At 50.0% G+C, this 18,889-nt stretch overlaps 1 protein-coding gene across 2 annotated transcripts in view; it reads left to right on the top strand.

Moving 5' to 3' along the window:
- Positions 1 to 18,889, top strand: part of FAM107A (family with sequence similarity 107 member A) — a 29,827-nt gene continuing 10,938 nt past the window's right edge. Inside the window, exons 1-2 of one of the 2 annotated variants that reach the window (XM_061472867.1) lie at positions 1 to 304; positions 13,095 to 13,158. In XM_061472867.1, the coding sequence (XP_061328851.1) occupies positions 281 to 304; positions 13,095 to 13,158 (88 nt within the window). In that variant the 5' untranslated portion in view covers positions 1 to 280. Of the gene's footprint in view, positions 305 to 13,094; positions 13,159 to 14,168; positions 14,518 to 18,889 lie in introns of those variants that run through there. The other variant, XM_061472868.1, reaches the window with a different exon arrangement.

Genomic DNA, 18,889 nt, shown 5'->3' with positions numbered 1-18,889 from the left:
AGCTGCCTTTGTGCCCAGGCAGAGCCTGGGCGCGAGCCAGCCATTAGGTGCATGAAGAAAATGAGTTCTCCACGTGCTGGAAGAAGGGAGGAAAAGCAAGCTTTCCCACTCGACCCCACTGCAGAGAGGCTGGATTTCACCCGTGTCTTTCCACAGCAGGCACTGAGGAGCCGGGAGCTGCACAGCCACGCATTCCCACAGGAATAACAGGGGCCAGCGATCACGGAGAGCTGGGTGCCCTGCACCCCGGGGGAACAGAGCACAGCTGACACGTCGGACCATGGGGACAGCTCATGGGAAGAAGGTAACGGGGCAGTTCTATTCAGGGATGTTGGAGCAGTGGCGGGATGATGGAGACAGCACCACCTGCTCACATGGTGCTTGTTTTACCAGTAAGGCAGCTGAATACAGTGAGGAATTAGAGGGAAAGGACCCGCTGCTGGGTGTGGGTGTCATTCATTGGGGCTGGATTAAGCAATTGCACCTGATGAGCATCAGGGGTCTCAGGACAACAAAGAGGGGATCAGGGCACTGCACTGGGACAGGGAAAGTTTGGCTTTCTGGGAAGGAATAACAGGCTTGCCCTGAGCACATCCAGCAGCCTGCAGGCTGTCTCCCACAGATGCAGTGCAGAGTGAGCACCAAGTATTTCTTGACCATGATTGCCACCATCTCCCTCCTGGGACTGGGAGGGGCTGGTTCACACAGCACCCATGAGCATCTTCCTCTCCTCCAAATCCCCCAGGAAGAGCAGTCAAACAGCTCTGAAAGGAAACGGGGCTTTATGGAGTCAGAGCCACGCTGAGGCAGCTAGAGATGGTTGTGCTGAGGATGCTGGTTGATGTCATTTTGCTTTCACATCTGATGACATCAGTGCTAGAGATGCATCATCACTCTCCAGCTGTGATGCCCTGATCCGGTATTAGACTTCTGTAGCTTGTCTCACAGTTGAAAGAGAAACATACTCATGCACCATACTAGGTCATTAGCTTCTACTGCAACAAGGACAGCAGTGACCCTTTGCCCCAGGAGGGACCCTACAAGCTCAGCTGAGCATGGTCTGTGGCCTTCAGAGCCATGGGCACATCCAGGCCTTCTGGAAGCTTGCAGACCTGCTGGGCTTTCTCCTAAAGCCAGAGCTAGACACTGCCTCAGGTGAAACACTCAGAAAAGCAACCCACTGGCAGGTGTTAACAACTCTCAGAAGGAAAACAGGACTGATGTGGGACTAGTAAACATTTATCTATTCTCCTGGACCTCAGAAAAGTGCCAGGTACAGGAGGTGCTGCTCCCAGCCAGCCCCTGGCTTCTTCTGCACCCATTCGAGATGCTGATGCTGCACTGGATCCAGCACACAGGGAACCACAGTTGTTCCTGTTGCTCAGGGCTACAGCAGCACACCAAGGAGGAGCCACACTCTGCCCATATGTAATCCCAGACCTTTGCTCACGTGGCCATGACCTTCAGGCCTCAGCACATTTGTACAGGCATTACTGAAAGCAAGGAATAAGCTGGTTAGGTCAGGGTTGTCTCAGTGCCACCCAGTTCAGCCCTGCTGCATACAAAACCATCTATGTCAGCACCCTGACCCCCAGAACAGATGGCCCTTGGACAGCTTTCCCCACTGCTCCCTCTTTCTGAAACACCATGATCCCATCACAGCCCAGCACTGAATGGCCTGGCTTTGAAACACTCCCAGAAGCTCGGTCTCTCCCATTGCACCAGCTTGCTGGCAGCTCCAGAAAGCACCCAAACAATTTTACTTCTATGGGCATCAGAAAGCCAGAGATTTTGCCCCAATTTCAGCCTACCAAATGTTTTCTGGGTCAACAAAAGCCTGTGCTACCACCCAGCTGGCTCAAAGCAAGGATGTCTGACTGGCAGCACCAGTCAGTGCTTTATCCTTAGGCTGAAGCTAATGAGGGATGGAAACAAGACAACTCCTTCTGCTGCATTTCCATGGTGGGCATGCACAGCAGCCTCCAGCCCTTCCCAAGGACCAGGTCAGGTCCAGGTGACAGGCAGGAAAGCTTTCTTTCCCCAGACCTTGCAGAACCAACGTGGCTCAGGGCATAGGGAACTGCCAGGCATGACCCCATGCACCAGCTACATCCTAGAGGACCCACATGGGAGCACAGAGCAGGAGGAAGGCTTCGCACTCCTTGCCAGTACTGCTTGCATTAGCAGTCTCAGCTGGACCCCTTTTAAGTTTATACCAGAGCAGCACTCCAAGAGGATTACAGTAGTGGATTGTGGAACACAAGGCGATTCCCAGCTCCACAACAAAAGGGACCAGAAAGCCTGCCAGCATGGCTCCAAGGGGTTTCTACTTTCAAAGGCTGCAGCTGTTCCCAAACAACCTGTTCAGGTATCACCACTGCCTTGTGAGTCCAAGCCAATATCAGGGCTCCAGCAAGATAGTCCCCTGCAGGGGTACCCTTTGCTTCAAGGCAAGGACTATGATAGGGACTAGTTCAGGGATGCTGCAGAGATGATGCCGATTCCTCTGCTCTGCAGAGGACCAGTCCCACTGGGCACAGGAATCCTGGTTAACAACCTCTAACCACAGCAAACCACTCTGCAAGTGCTCCCAGACACCCAGGCAAGTTGCAAGGGGGTTGTCTCCAGACACTGGCACCTCTCCACTGATTTCCTCCCTGGTTCCTCACGGCAGGGTTTGCACAGTGGCTGTTTCCCCAGGGAAAGTTTACCGTCTCCAAATTCCCAAGCATGTCAGTTTACAGTAATGTCAGATGAGCTGAGATTAGCCTTGCCACTGAGCAGGGAGCTTTGCTCTGCAAGTGGTTTACACCAAGAGGCAGCATGCCAGTGCCAGGGAGAGAGGCTCTATTTGTTCAGACAAACCACAGTACCTGGCTGCCCATGCTGAGAACTGGGGCTTTGGAGAGCATCCTTTAGAATTCTTCATCTGATCATCACAGGACAGGACCAGCATTTCTGGGAGCTGCTGGTGGGATTTCCTCACAAACAAACCTCACCCTTGGCAAGGGTTATCCCCGTGGCCTTGCCAGAGACATGCTTTCACCTGGTCTTTCATTAACCTTTCTCTTCAGGGTACAAGGCGGGTGGCTCAGGACACACACCATGTCCCTCAGCCACCCAGCATGGCTGGTCCAGGCCACAGTCCCACTTCAGACCAGCTTTGACTTCTGCCAAGTTGCTCCACCAACACACTTAACTGCACTTCACAGTTTTGTTACCAGCGATCTCATGTTATTCACACAGTAAAGGAGGTGAAGGTTGCAAAAAAAAAACACTTCTGTGCCAGAATAAAAAGCAAAGCTCAAAAAAAAAAATCCATGCAAAAGGGTGAGAAGGGGACTAATTATTTTGCTCTACCCCTCATTAGTAGGAGGAGGCTCTCAAATAGGTAAATAAGTGCTGCTATTGCCTTTTCAGCAGCTCTGCTATGTGTAATAGTAGGGTAATGTTTCTATTTAGCATCTCTGTAGAAGTCAGACTTCCATCTGACTTCAATTTTGTCTGTCAGGAGAAGGGTCTCAATCTTAAAAAGGCATCTGCCTGCTGCTGTTACAGGGCAGGGAGAGAATAAGAGATGAAAGTTGTGGTTTTTAGGGTTTTCCACCCATCCTGAATGAGGCAGGAAGCAGCAGTTGTGTTTTCCCAGCATCACTTAATGCTGAGCAAGGGATTCCCTTCCCCAGGCCCCCACACAGGTGAATACCCAAAAGCACACACCCCTTTCATGGAACTAACCTTGACAGCTCAGCTCCAATACATCCTGCTTGGCATCACCCCAGCACCAGATACATGCAGAGACCAGAGCTCCAAAATGCTGAGACAACATTTAAAGGAAAATTTTTAAAAACATACATTATTAAATGAAAGATCCAAACTGACCAAAAAGTTGTTTCTTAACATTCATGAGCTTAGAAGCTCTTATCCCAACTACAAAAGCCCTGGGCCCTCGTTTTGGAAAGCACAGGAACAAGTAAGGCAAAACAAGAGGAGCTGTGTCTGTTCCTGGCAAAGGAAAAGTTTATAATGAGAAAGAAAAGGGCTGTTTCATGCCTTGCAGCACAGCACAGGGAAAAACCTGCCATAAAGGGACCAGCACAGTGGCTGTCCTGATACAGGAACACCGATCACACAAAGCCAAAGGAGGCAGCCCCAGGACCTGTCATCACTAGCATCTTCCCTTTAGCTACTGGCATGAGCAGCAGCTGGAATTGAAATTGCTTCAAAAATTAAATGAGGATTAAGTCCCAGATTGCTCCCAGAAGGGGTGGACCATGGAAAGACAAAGATGCATGTAACACAGCAGCTTGTGATACCCAGGAGAGGCTCCATGGTCCAGCAGCCCCTCTTACATGGGAGGGGATATTACAGGCTGGTTTTAGTTGCTGCTCAGTAATGTTTACCCTGACCAAGAACTTTCTGAGTCTCATGCTCTGCTAGGGAGGAGGGGAAGCCAGGAGGAAGCAGAGACAGGACACCTGACCCAAACTAACCAAAGAGGTATTCCATACCACAGCATGTCATGCCCAGGATGTAAACTGGAGGCAGTTACCCGGAAGGGCTAGATCACTTCTTGGTCAGGCTGGGTATCGGTGGGTGGTGAGCGCTTGTATTCTCTTCCCTTGTTATTTCCCTTATCATTATTATTGGTGGCAGCAGCAGTGGTTTGTGTTATACCTTAGTTACTGGACTGTTCTTATCTCAACCCATGGGAGTTACATTCTTTCTATTCTCCTCCCCATCCCTGGGGGGGGGAACGGAGGGACGGATAACACACAGACTGCGTGGCTGAGTTTAAACCACAACACCCTGCCAGTTCTTTCAAGGCATTCCTGTGCCCAGGCTGCACAAGGGCCCTTGAAGGGACCCTGCCTGTTCTGCTGCAGGAGCAGCAGCCATTCCCCCTTGCTGGCCAGGGTTGCCACTCTGCTTTCAGCAAGAGGGGCCAGAAATGCCAAGACCCATAAGCAGAACAAGTCCCACCCAATGCCTCCGGTTGTTCGGTGGCACTGGCTCCGGGAGCAAAGCCAGAACTCAGATGCTAATTGAGAACCAGAATGATTCAGTGTCCTGGAACATCACAATGCTCAAGGAGAAGGGTTTGCCTGCACCAAGGTTTGGTTCAGAGGAACAGAAATGAGAGGTGATGACTTTACACAACAGGAAACCCCCCTTAAGTGCTTCATGAGAGTGGGGAGATCACTGACAAAAAAAAACATTTCTGAGAAAAAAATAACATGCCCTGAAAACAACAATTCAGGCTCACAAGACAGCAAACACTTGTAAGTTTTCTCATCTGTCTGACACAACACAGCCTAGCATGGAAGAGCTGGGGCAGAACTGGTCCCAAAAACTCCACAGAGGTCCTCCAAGGCAACATTACCTTGCCTCTTTTTCAACCCTTTAAAGTCACACAGCTGGTGACATCTAGGAACTCTGATTAAAGAGAGACCTTGCTCCAGACTTTTGTAGTTTTCAAAGAAAGTAAAATGCTGCAGCATCTCATTACAGTAGGTTACTCTAGCTCCTGGAAAGAGATCACAGTTTTATTTCTTACCTCTTTATCCCAAGTCTCAGCACAGGTGAAACAGCTCCAGCACCTACTGTAACCCACTCTCTACCTCCAAAGGAACTAATGCTCTGGTCCCAAGAGGGCTTATATGGACTCAGTGCAGGCAGGAACTAATTTGGACACAGCTGCTCCAGTTTAAGGCTCTGTGTTTCCCCACTGCTGCTTCTGCAGCTGCACTAGATCAGCAGCTTGTATGCTGCATCCTTCATCATGGTGCAAAACCAAGTGCCACAATACCTGTACTGACTCTCTAGAGAGCTGATTTTGCCCTGAAGGAGCACAGGGGTGTGCACATAAGCACAGTACATGTAGGCAGTAAGGGGATGGAGCACATCACACCAGTCTGTGCCTGGGAAGCTGTGATACAGGGGTTTGATCCATGCTGAAGGTGCTGGGCAGGATATAGATGCTGCCAGCCCCTCCAGAGGACGGGCAGAAGCTGGCCAGTACCAGCCAGTGCTGCCTGCATGGCTTCAAATGAGCCATGGAAGAGTGCTCAGACTGAAGGGAGCTGCACAATGTGCTAATGGGAAGATCACTGCGTAGGAAATGCAGCAGCTCCCAGGTCTGGGAAGGCTCAGCAGCCCTCAAATAAAAACGGATGAAAGCAATTAAAGGCTTCGCTGCTTTGCTCCTCTCTTGGGGGGCTTGTTCAAGTTGCGCCTGCTGCCTCTTCATGAACCCTGAGCTAACAGGCATGCCTCACCTCTTCCTCCATCGCCTCCCCCCTTGGCAGCCTGTGGCGGCGGGCAGCCTGGCAGGTATCATCTCAGCCCAGGTAACAGCCAAACCTCCTGCCTTTTGGCCTCTTCCCTTTGAGGTCTACTCCAGGACCCAGCTTGCTACCGGGTGCAGGGAATAGACCACCCCACTTTGCCTTTCCAGCTGCTACCAGAGGTGCCTAGGGAATTTCTGCCCTAAACCTCATTTTTGCAAGCTAAGGACCAATCCTAGTGACCCTGGGCAGATAAAGAGCACAACAAGGTTGTTGTCAGAAGAGCATATTTCGGATGCAAAACTATCCTTGGCCCCTGATGTAGGCCCTAGTTTTGAAATGGAGTAATGATGCCAGTGCAGCCTGGCAGCTATAGGACAGTGTGGCACACTGCCAGAAACAAATACTGTCCCCATAAGTCATGTGGCATTAGCCTCACTTTTGCAAAATACCATTCTTCAAGGCACTTTAGAGTGTCTTAATGGTCCTTCTGCAGCATGACAGCAATTTGCTCCAAAACTGCTGAAGTGCTTTTGTGCCAATGAGCGATGTGCTTCCTATGTAGTCAGAAGCATCCCCAGGAGCAGTGGAGTAGTCTTTCACATTACCAGTGGTACCACAACTTCAGCACAGAGCAAAATATAAGCTCCTGAGACAGGTAAAGTTGCTGTAAATAGCAACAGCTTAACTATTGCTAACAACATTGAAGTGGGCGATGCAGATAAGGAGGGTGAGAATTTGGCTTTGTGCTGGCATGAAGCAGCATTATGTGCTCTGCACATTGCTAAGGACTGGATTAAAAAGCACTGAACTGCAGGAGAGGATTTCTTTAGGATCAAGGGAGAACAGCAGGTCCATCGGCACCTGATGCTGATGGACGGATGGATGCACTGCTCCAGTCTGCGCTGCGGAGCTGCCAAGAAGCATGCCCTTCACAGTGGGATGTCAGGCTTCACAGTCAGCTTGAATGCTGACAAATGAGCTTTGCACACCAGCTGCCATGGGGCTGAGCCCTGACACTGATTGCTGTCATTAATCTGCAGCAAGTTTTTGACTGAGGTCTGGTGCATTGTGCTCCATCTCCCTATCCACAGGTCATCCCCTTGCAGCCAGAGAGCAGCTTCAGTGGGGCTCCCTGCCTCGGAGTTGACAGCTTCAGCGAGCTCCCCTTCCCATCCTGCTGCTCCCCTGCTTTAGCTGGTCTTTGCACTTTGTTCTGGGCAGCCTGTGTGAACCCAGACTCAATTTTCCAGTGTTCATGGCCACGGGAGGGCTGTGCCAGCCCTGTTGCAAGGATCTGGGAGGGGAATGGCATTGGTGACAAAGACAGGCAGAGGTCAGCGCAGTGCTCGTCTGTGTCAGATTGTGTTTTCTTTATGAATAAAATAACACCAAGTGCTACTGGGATCATTTGCAATTTTCCACTCGACTAGGCAGCAAAGTAGCCACCTGCCTGCTGCTTGCATAGAGCTGCAGTAACGTGAGCCTCGTCCCGGATCCAGACCAACAGAGAGCCTGGTCTAGTTCTAAAAGCCTAAATTTACCAATTGATGCTGTCAGACTGAGGCTGTTGGTCGCCCTTGAGAGAGCATCCAGCCTCAGCTCTGCTTTAGCCCAAGAAGTGCTACAGGATTGTAGAGTTCAGAAGAGTGGTAATGAAATGTAACACCAATAACTTGATATTTCATAAAGTCCTTTGCAATATGATAGTGAAACCAGCTATGGCTGTGGCCAGGGATCAGGAGTAATACAAGATGACGGCTTCAATTGAAAACCTACTCACCCTGGGGAAAGTGTCCATGGAGGGATGGACAAGGGGGCCAGGGAGTGATTGCGCTCATCTGGAGAATGGAGCAAGCTCTGGATGCTGTGATGTTTCCGAAACCCCATTCAGAACCCTTCCCATGACACAGGCAGCACCATGACAGAAGATTTCATAGCTGCTGGCTTGGGAGCACCAGGATATGCCTGGACACTGACTCCTGAGTGCCTGCCAGTCCTGATCGCAAAACCTGCCAAAATAATGTCCCATAATGAGCTGGGAGCAGAGGAATGTGCACAGTCAAGCTTTCTGCCAGGGAGTAACCCTCCCAAACCCATTGCTCTGCCTCTACAAGAGAGAGGAACCCCCAGTTTCTCACAAAAGTCCCTATAACAGCTGCATCATGACCACCACAGGGAAGGCAGAGCCAGCTCTGGAGGGAGGAGGGTGTTATACTGCCTTTTACAGCCCTCAAGATATTATGGAACGTCATCCAAACTGCAGTACTTCCTCCAGCCAAGGCCAGTGGGGAATTAGCAGTGCTATTAGGCAGTGGGGCATGCTGCTGGCTTTCTCTCTTTAACAAGAAAGTGGTATCATCTCAGCAAACATGCACCAGCTTGTTGAATCCAATAAGCCTCAACACCATACATGGGAAGACTTTGCAGCAGAACAATCGAGCTGACAGATTTTTGTGCACTGACATCACAGATGGGAAAAAGTCTCACTAATCCTCAAAAGTCTCTTCCAGTGGATGATTTCATTGAGGTCTCTGGATCAGTGCCAGCTGCTGCAGATGAGCACAGATAGACCAGAATTCAGCAAAAACGCAGGAGATTTGGGCAACACTTTAGACAGTATCTCAGCATCCTGGAGCATGTAAGAGGTGTTTTCATACAGAGCACCAGGAGCAGCAAAAGGGTATTTGGGGCTAATTGTAAGCAGTGGTAGAGTTCAATTTGACTAACCTCTAAATCACATGTTTTGTGGGTTCTTCACACACAGAAATGCTGGCTTTGATCTGCCAACCATCAATGCCTTGTTCCAGTTTGAACTTCTTTCAAAGCCTCCAGGTTAAAGCAGTAAGACTATTTTAATCAACTGATGTGTTCATTTATTGAATATCCATGTCAGCAGCTGCTACAGCACCTTATGGACAAAGTACCTTTCTCTGAGCCCATCAGCTCCCAGATACGTTGGGCAGCTTCCAGCCCTGCTAATTGTGCCTCCCTCCCAAAACCAAGTCTGTTCCACATCCGTTCTCAGGCTGGGTGTCATTTTGTCCACTTTAATACCTCTTTATCACCGTAATGTGATTGCAGCAATTTCTTGCCTAATTTATTATCTCAGACTTCAGCTACAGTGCAATATAGATGCTATGATACTACACCGTAATGGCACCTGCACTGATCTGAACCTGCCTGAAACCATCCTTGTCGCCCTTGCCGTGGCTCATGGTCTGACCATGCTGACAGCTAATCTCCCTAACTGCTTTCATCAAAGCACAAACATGGTCCAAAATTACCAGCCATCAATTCTGCTACAAGTAAATATTAGGGCACCCACATGCAGGAGAAATAACACTGATGAATGGTTTGTACATGGAGGCTAGCTTTAAGCTGCAGTAGGAGCATTGCACTCTCCAAGTGGGAAACTATGGAGGAGGATACCTGCTAAGAGCTGATGGTACAAAGCAAAACTGCCTCCAGACATTTGGATCTCTTTGTTCAATGGAGTCAGGGCCAGGAACGGTCCTGCTGGGATATAATGATGCCCAGGATGTTTGGGAGTAACATAGAATAGTAAAACTACAATACGAAACTACCTACTATTTATACTTCATGTTGCTTTGTTGCATTTAACCCCACTAATTCCAGCTCATGTGCTGGGTGCCCTTACTGACATGGTCAAAGCAGGCTGGGGATCCCAGGACGAGCTGGTCTGCAAGTTGGAAGCGGTAACTATGCCCATAGGCAGTGTCTCCAGGATCCTTCCTCTGCTGCTGAAGAAATTCCCTGGCATGGTTGCTGCTGGCACTGATGGAAGCACCAGGCAGACTTGGGGCAGTTCCTCCTTCATCCTTCAGGATGCCTGGATCTGTCCTGCTCACCTGCAGAGGGGTGTAGTGTTATCATCCAATGATAGATTTTATTACTACTTTTTACTCCTAGATGCAGTCACACTGTACACAGAAGTGTTTTTCACATGGAAATAGGAAGGTTTGGGAAATAACAGACATTTTTAACCCATTTACTGCAATACACCCTCCCCGTCCGTGACAAACGAAGTCCTCTGATTCCATTCCGCTCCCCAGCTGTCAAGGACAGAGTTCCATAACCCACTTTGTCCCATGGAGAGCAGGCAAAAATCTCTATCATCTGGGCAATCATTAACTGCCCCCGGTGAGCTGGGGAGGAGCAAGAAGCCGTTCTGCTCTGCAAACACAATAATGGCTCGAGTGGAGATTAGCAGAAGTGTGTTTCCTGCCACCTCATGCCACGGAGGTGATGGGGTATCAGGGACCAGGCAGAGCTCTGACCAGCCTACACGTCCCCTGCCCTTGGCTTTGCCACCACCAAGGTCACTACCACAGTGCAACCAGAATAACTGAAGGGACTTGCATGAAGTTTATGCTTGGGGCCACAAAGGGTGGGAGGGCAGGCTGGGCTGCCCAGTCCCCATCACCACAAGTGGTACTTCAGCCAGCATCTAACATTAACCCAGCAGGGGAAATGTGTAACCAGCCTCCAGGACCTCCCTGAAGCAGGAGGTGAAGCCCTGTCTGCCTTCAAATCCCGGCCCTGGGTGACTTCAGTGGGGCCAGCATTTTGCCTGTGGATCAGGAGCCTGGACATGACTGTCAGTGATGCTGCACGCCCCACCCTGTGCTGACAGTGGAGATTTAATAAAGGTACAGGCAGGCAGGGCCAGGCAGGGGTATCTGCTCTGTAATTCACAGCTTGCATCCAGGCTCCTCAGCACTTTGGGTGGACAACAATCCCAAGTTGGCGGCAGCTTTATCTCACTGTCAGTGCCTTCACGTAGCCTGGCTGCATTACACAACCATGGGAAAGCAGGTGTTTGTGTTGGGTACTCACTTGGCACGCCTGGGGTTTTAAATACACAGGAGATATGTCTATACAAGAAAACTCTTGGTGCCACAACAATTGGCTGGAGAAGTGACAGGCAGCAGCAAACATCACCAGCAAAGTAACCCAGCAGCTAAAAGTCAATCTAATGTACAGCCCCAGTAATGAGGAGCTGGCTGTGGGCTCCTCCAGAGCCATCTTTCCTACCCCAGAATTTATTAACTATACAGCCACCCATCAGTGACACTTCAGGTCCACATTCAGCACAATGAATGTTATTTTATCTTTACATGACATTGGATGAAAAAACACATCCCTTCCTCAAGCAGGAAAAAGTCCCAAGAAATGGGTCCTCTATAGCTACATGTATCAGAGAGCTGTGCTGGAGCTGTTCCAGAGCTGTGTCAGAGCTGCCCAGCTCATAGGACAAGGATGAATAGCTTTAACTGGGCAGAAGGAGATTGAGATGAGCCCTTAGGCAGAAGTTCTTCCCTGTGAGGGTGCTGAGGCGCTGGCACAGGGTGCCCAGAGAAGCTGTGGCTGCCCCATCCCTGGCAGTGTTCAAGGCCAGGTTGGACAGGGCTTGGAGAAACCTGCTCTAGTGGAAGGTGTCCCTGCCCATGCCAGGGGGTTGGAACTGGATGAGCTTTAAAGTCTCTTCCAAGACAAGCCAGTCTGGGGTTCTATGATACTGCCAGCTCCTGGCACTGGGACTCCCCTGGGATCACTCTTCTGGGGTTGATACCTCCAAACAAGACCCTACCTGAAAAACCCCCGCCGCATTCACAGCAACACAGGGACATGCCGGGCACAGCAGATGCAATGAGTGATGCTGGAATGAGCTCTCCATGTCACCTTCTCCTGGGACATGAAGCCACTGCATAAGAAACACAGGGCAGTGAATGGTGCAACTCTTTGTCTGCAGGAGCCACTCCAGATAAATATCATCAAGCCATCAACTGTCTCCACGCAATAACCTTCAGGGAGCTACAGGGGGAATAAAAAGGCTTTTTGTTGATCCCAAAGATTCAGAAGCACAGGGTGAAATTGCTTACTGATTCACATAGCAAAGAGAATTGCTGTGCAAGGAGCTCCTAGAAAAACAGCTATGCCATGAAAAGTCCTCCAAGGCAGGAGGACGTAAGCACACCACAAACCCACTTCCTTGCAGAGAGGAGCCCAGATGTGCAGCAAGTCAGGCACTAGGGTGTGTCAGACAGAAACATGTCCATAAAATTTAGCTGGCTTTTTTCCAATGTATTTGACTCAGTCGACAGCAGCTGTTGATGGATCACAGCCCTTTTCCACTCCCACATCTACCAGCCATAACCACACTCAGGAGCTCAAAGCATGTTTAAATTGATGCTCTTTTCCCCCCTTCAACAAGCCTTCAGTAAACTCACAACACCAGGTTTTGAGCTTTAGCTTGTTTAAAGGCAGTCCCAGGGAAGCAATATGGATGTACATCCATCTTTTTCAGTTCTAGATTGAGTCGGGGGTTTTTTTTTGAGTTTGCAATGGGTAACGTGAGCAGAATCTGCACAGCCACAAAAATGGGCTGCGAGGCAGGTTGCAGTTTGAGGAGCCAAACTGCACAGCCTCCCCACTTCAAGCCCTCTCCTCCACCACATCCTTGATCTAGGGGCAAAAGCTGTGTGAGATCTTCAAAACCCTGCTTGTATCTATCCCACGGGTGGTTGGATTGGGCTGACCGTGCTTGTGCAAGCACATGCAGGCACACACCACACACACTGGGGAATGCAAACCAGCCTGCCTCTCATCTCCTGCATCTGAGGCAATTAAATTTAACAGCTCCTGGTCAGGAAATTAAAAATAATTATAATTTTTCAAAGTCTCCAATAGGAAGTGACCAGCAAGTCCTCCTGCATTTCATCTGCTGTAACAGAGCAATACCTTCACAGTCCTTTCCCATTTCTTTCTTGTCTTTTCTTCCAGAAAGAATACTCCCTTCAGCCTAAGTGTCCAAGTGTGAGCAGGAAGCCCAGGAGCGGTGGCTCAGGTGAGTGCCATCAGCCCTGGCTGCCCCATGGAGGGCTTTGCAAGGAGAGTTGGGAGAGGCTGGGGCTTCTCTTCACACCTGGCGCTGCTGAGTCCTTGGCTGGAAAACACAGCTGGTGAGAGGGAAAATGCTGGGATGTGGAGAGGAGCAAAATGTGGAGAGGTGAAAATAAGTGAATAAGCACCCCCCGACTTGTGGCAGCCTGCACTCATTCTCCAGATCTTCACAGGGCTGGAAGCATCAGGCCAGGACATGGTTGTGATAGTGCGTGCACCCATGGGTGCTGCAGCATGTGAATGTGGCTGGGTACCATGGCAGTGCCCCCAGCTTCCCTTATCCTTTTCCTCTCAGTGGAAATGGTTTCATCCCATCCCTGCCCACCTCCTGAGGCCAAAACACTGGTCATCTGCAGGCTGGCACAGGGTGACCTGGGCAGAACTGGGCTGCAGCTCCCACCTAAGAGCCAAAAGGAGCTGCTGGGGTGGTTTAACTCCTTCTCCTCCACCAGCTTTGCAGCCTCTGGTTTCACAGGCCATGGCAATTCAGGGACAGTAAGCATGATACCTCCAGCCACAGCAGGGATGAGGACAAGATGCCCAATCCAGGCAGCAGCTGCATCTCAGCAGGGTGAAATCTGGCAGAGTGATGCAGCAGCATCACTCAGCTCTGGTGCCACCAGGATGCCCGTAACCCCACTCAGGGGCTGCTGCTCCCCCTGCATCCCCTTCCCCATGGGGTGCAGCCACTGCTCCCCCTGGATCTGCAGCAGTTGGTAGATGACAGGGTGTTGCAACACACCAGGGAATGATCACGATAACTGGAGCGGTTGCCCCGGTGCCAGGCTTGGTTGTTGCAGTGGTTGCTAAAGAGAGTGGGCGTGCAGCTTCCTCTGGGGTGATCTGATTTCTCTGGGAGCGTGGTGAAGGCGCACTTAGGAGGAACCGTCCTCCGTGGAGCACAGACACAACCTCTGCACCAGCAGCAGTGCTGGGCATGCACGGGGAGGGGGGGAACTATTACCTTGTTCATCCATCCCGGGAAAACATCGCCTGGCAACGAGGAGCAAAGGGAGCAAGTTTGGAGGGTGGCAGAGGGAGTGGGCACCAGTTGCTGCCGGCCAGACTCCAGCCCTCAGCGTGGTCCCTGTGAGTGGTGACAGCGGCGGGGAGGGAGCACCAGTGCAGCAGCCACCTCCACGTGACTCCATCCCTGCTCCCACTGGAGAGACCGGGCAGCTCCATCGGACCTGGCCATCAGCCCCACAGGTGTGAGTGCAGCTGGGCAGGAGCAGAGCCATGTCATGGGGCATGGGGCAACACTTGCCCCCCGGGCTCTCCAAGGCCACACTGCGGAAATCAGGTAAGCTCCGAGCACCCGTGAGCTGTGCCAGGGGGTCCCTGCTTCTCTGCTGGCTCCCCATTGTAGGAAGCCCCCATGGGATTAGTCTTTGCTGCATACATGGTTGAACACAGTGACTTTGAACCCTGGTTTAAATATTATTTGAGATACTGTGTTACTTTAATACTTCAGTCGCTGGCTGAGAAGCTGCCCTCCTGGTTCTGCCTTTCAAAATGGACCTGTATCCCACAGGAATTCCCTTAGCTGCAATTCAAACCTTCTTGGAGAGTCATTGGGCTGGGCAGGGGGCACTTGCTAATACAATCCCTGCAACTCAGTGTGGGAGGATTTTATCTGCATTCCACAAAATACCTTTGAGCTACCTTAAAACATTCATTAATGATTGATGCATGTCTCTATCATAGGCAGGCAAATGTGCAGGGCAAATTTTGATGAGATATTAAAAGTAAGTTTGTGATTATGAAGAAAGACTGCTAGGCATCTGTCACTGCTTAACAAAACTAAACTTGCTGCTTGCAAAAGGCATGGGACTGATGTCCCTTGGTGATTGCTAACAGAGTGGGATCCCAGCCCTGTTATCTTTCCTTATCACAGTCCAAGGTAATTAAACAAAATGATTAACCAGCACACCCAATCCTGCCTGCCTGCAGGCAGAGGGGAGCTTGCTGCTGCCTGACTGTACAAGTGCTTCCAGCGTTACCCAACCCAAAGAGGGAACCAGTAACCTCTGCAAAGCAGTGAGTTCAGCTAGCCCCAGGCCTGCCTGGATTCCTCTCCTTCAAACACACGTGTGTGAGTGCAAAGCTCAGTGGGTGACCACGGTGACACCCGGGATCCTTTGCATTTTGGGGTGATGGTGGAAGGTGGTGTATGAGCAGTCCAGGCTGAGCGCAGTGCCTGCTCTGTGTGCCTGCTCTGTGTGCCCCCTAGGCTGGCACGGTACTTGGCAAGGGTGGGCAGGACTGGGGGCACTGGCTGGACTGAGCAGACTGGTTATACTGGTGGGAGAGCACTGCTGTACTGGTGGGTAGCCCCATCCCCAGCATGTGCTCATGAGGGAGGTAGAGCAGGAATAGTGGTGACGTGTGACAGCAGTGCTGGGAGCTTCAAGGTTGTGTCTCCTTGCCTCATTCCACATCTCCATTAGGGATCTTTCCCTTTCTGACCCCTTGACCTCATGGGGGTTATCCCTGAATGCCAGGGCTGAGTGAAGGGGAGCAAGGGTGTGCATGCCTGCTGCCCCGAGGCAGCCTGTTGATAGCTGGGAACTGCTTCCCACGGCAGCCACATCAAGTTACGTTCATCCTATTGCATTATAACTACCAGAATTAGCCTTGCTTAATTATTTAAAAGTATAGATTAGAAGCAGACAAAGGCTCTTTGCCTCCTTTCCAGAGCACACGTATCATTTATTTGTGATATGGTCGCCTGGTGACAAGCAAGGGGGAACATGCCAGGTCCATCAGTAAGAGACACTCCTGAGCTGCCGGAAGAGCAGGAACAAGAGAGGAAAATCACAGTGAGGATGGGAGCTGGTACATCTCACCCAGGGAAGGTAACGATTAGCATCTGCCAGTCTTTGAGTTCACCACATTACTATTAATAATATTATTATTATCAACATATATCAACATAATATTATTATCAACAATAGTATCATCATCAACAACAGCATCAAGTTGTTAACATCATCATCACAGCATTAAGCCACAGCAGTCATTAAGCTAATGTGAAGGAATGGCAGATATTTTGTTCTGGGTTTGACTGTGTATCAGCCACACATGGATTACTTGGGGCAGTAGAGTGTGCTTTGCAGGTTTGGCTGTGGGGACTCACCAGTCACTCACCCAGGCTTCCAGGACCTGCGAGCCTCCCCTCACAGAGCATCATTTAAGGGTCATCATTTAAGGCCAGGTTGGACGGGGCTTGGAGCAACCTGCTCTAGTGGAAGGTGTCCCTGCCCATGGCAGGGGGTTGGAGCTGGATGAGATTTGAGGTCCTTTCCGACCCAAACCATTCCATGGTTCTATGACCCAACCCTCTAAAACTGGCATCTGGGTGCCTTACTCTACCCTCAACCTACCAACCATGCAGAAAGCAGCTTCCAAAATCAAGTGCCCAGGTTTGAGGTCAAACCACTTGTCCTCCCAGCAGGAGATCCTCCAACTATGCAGTTGCACACCCAGAAGCTGCTCTGGCCACATGAATCTTTGGGGCTCACAGAGACAAACATACAATTGTTTCCCTGCCCCATGATGCCAACCCCAGCTATTCTGTGTTTCTGAATTACAATTAACATTAGGAAAATCACACAAATTAGCAAAACCCATCAATTCCAGAATCCAAAATGACAAACTTTCAGCTTCCTTATTTGTAAGTCTTAACATACAGCGGGACCTTTTCTGCTATTACACTCTCATGGGCAAAGGTACAGGACTAAACCTCAGCTCCACGTCAGACAGGGAAAATGCATTGACTGAAAGCTCATGTTCTAAAGTGAAAAAGAACCCAGTCTCAACTTTTAGTTAACAGAAGTGTATCAGTGCTTAAAAAGAGCTGAGGCTAGTTTAAAGATCCCATGCCCTCTCCTGATCCCCTCCAGGAACCCTCATCCTGGGGAAAGGAGGGCTCCCCAGGGAGCAGATGCCATAGTCCAGAAAAGGGAAGGCTTCCCCATGATTGCAGTTAAATGTGTCAGAAACTCACAGCATTTCCCAGGCTCACATTCCTTTCGTAAACAGCTCAAACCGGCTCTGCTGACACGTGCTGTGTTGGTTTTACTTGTAGGATGTGTATGACCAGCTTCTTTCAGCAGCCCTTCCTTAATCTGTTGGTTCTTTAAAAGAGACTCATTCCTGAATAAACCCCAGGCATCCAGAAAACCAGAGGCTCTTCTCTGTAGCCACAGTTTTAAGTGATCATTTCTGCCCTGAAAACAGTCCCTTGAGTCAGTGGTTTTACAAACCCAGACCCAGAGCTCTGACCCTGGGTGTCCTGAAGGTGTTGCTCAGTCTCATCCGTTCTACCAAGTAACAGGACCTTAAAAGGGTTTCACAGAATTTACAAAGTGCAATATCCTCTGAGCTTGAATCCCATTTGCAGAATAAAGCCTGCTGCCTGTTTTTATGTGGATGGCACTTCACAGAGGCCCATCTCTGCCCAGGAAGGGATGCCCACAGAGTATATTTTAACAAGAGCAGTTTGGTCATCATCTGCCCTGAGATGCTCAAGTTGGAAAATCAGTCCTTAAATGACACAGATAGCAGAAATAAAAGACTGTGAACTACGTTTGCTTTATAGATTTCAGGTAAAGTGAAGTGCTGACACAAAGAGCAGTGTCAGCAAAAAAAGGGGGTGTACTGCTGTACTCCCATTCTCCCAAGCAGTCACAAGTTGAGAGGAGCCCAGACCTCCACCCAACAGCTTTGGATTAATTTTGTTTTCAATCTCTTTCGATTTTCCCTTTGTGAAGAACAGGCTGGAGCCATGCAGGCAGCTGTAAGCAGAGCTGGACCCCTGTGGTTACCTGCCCTTTCCAAGGCTGTTGTTAATCGCCTTAACATTCCTGAGGATTATTTCCATCCCAACAGGATGGTGGAACAGGCTGCCAGCTGCAGCGCAGGGAGCAGCACAAGGCACAGAGTCCGGATGCAGAGGGTCTCACAGGGCAACCCACCAAGAAGAGACAAATCACTTAATCCTAAATAAATGCTCTGTGAAGGGCATGTCCCCCAAGTCAGGGAAAACCAAAGAGCAGCAGCAGCAAAGGGAAGCATAGCTCAGCTCTGGCTGTGGTCAAGCACCTGTGTCCGGTGCCTATCCCTGGGCATGAGCCAGTCCAAGCAGCCCATTGTGTTTTATGGTCCTAGCAGGGTATATTTAATGCATTATTTGGAACATTCAGGTTTTCAAAGGAACTTAATGTTGCACCAAACCTGCCTGATACCCTGTGCCCCAAAATATTGGAGCTGAGTATAATCAGAAGTGTAAACAATTTGCCCCAGGATTGCAGACTGCAGATTTTTATCACAAGTTTCACAGGAAGTGGGGGATTTATAAGCATTTCCAGGTGGTCTGAGCAAGAATTTGGGCTTTGCTTTAGGTCAGAAATGACTAAGATGCTACAATGTCACTTTTCTCTTCCAGCCAGTCCCACACCCTGGGGAAGGAGGGTGGCTGGTCTGGGACACCTCAAAGATACTAATATTCCCTGTGGAGTCTCCTAGAAAACTAATCAAGACTGGGAGCTCATATCACAGCTAAGGCTGGGAGTAGAGAGAAAACTCCATGTATCTGCCAGTGGCTCTGGCCTCCTCATCCAGGCAGCCTTGCTTTTTCCTTATAGACAAGTCACTTTGGCCACTCTCCTGTG

The sequence above is a fragment of the Pezoporus flaviventris genome, unplaced genomic scaffold, assembly GCF_033815535.1.
Source record: "Pezoporus flaviventris isolate CSIRO_AGI_PZ_B2104156 unplaced genomic scaffold, CSIRO_AGI_Pfla_v1 ptg000073l, whole genome shotgun sequence".
Taxonomy (NCBI): domain Eukaryota; kingdom Metazoa; phylum Chordata; class Aves; order Psittaciformes; family Psittacidae; genus Pezoporus; species Pezoporus flaviventris.
Note: the sequence above shows the minus strand (reverse complement) of the source record. Positions and strands in the feature narration are given on the sequence as shown.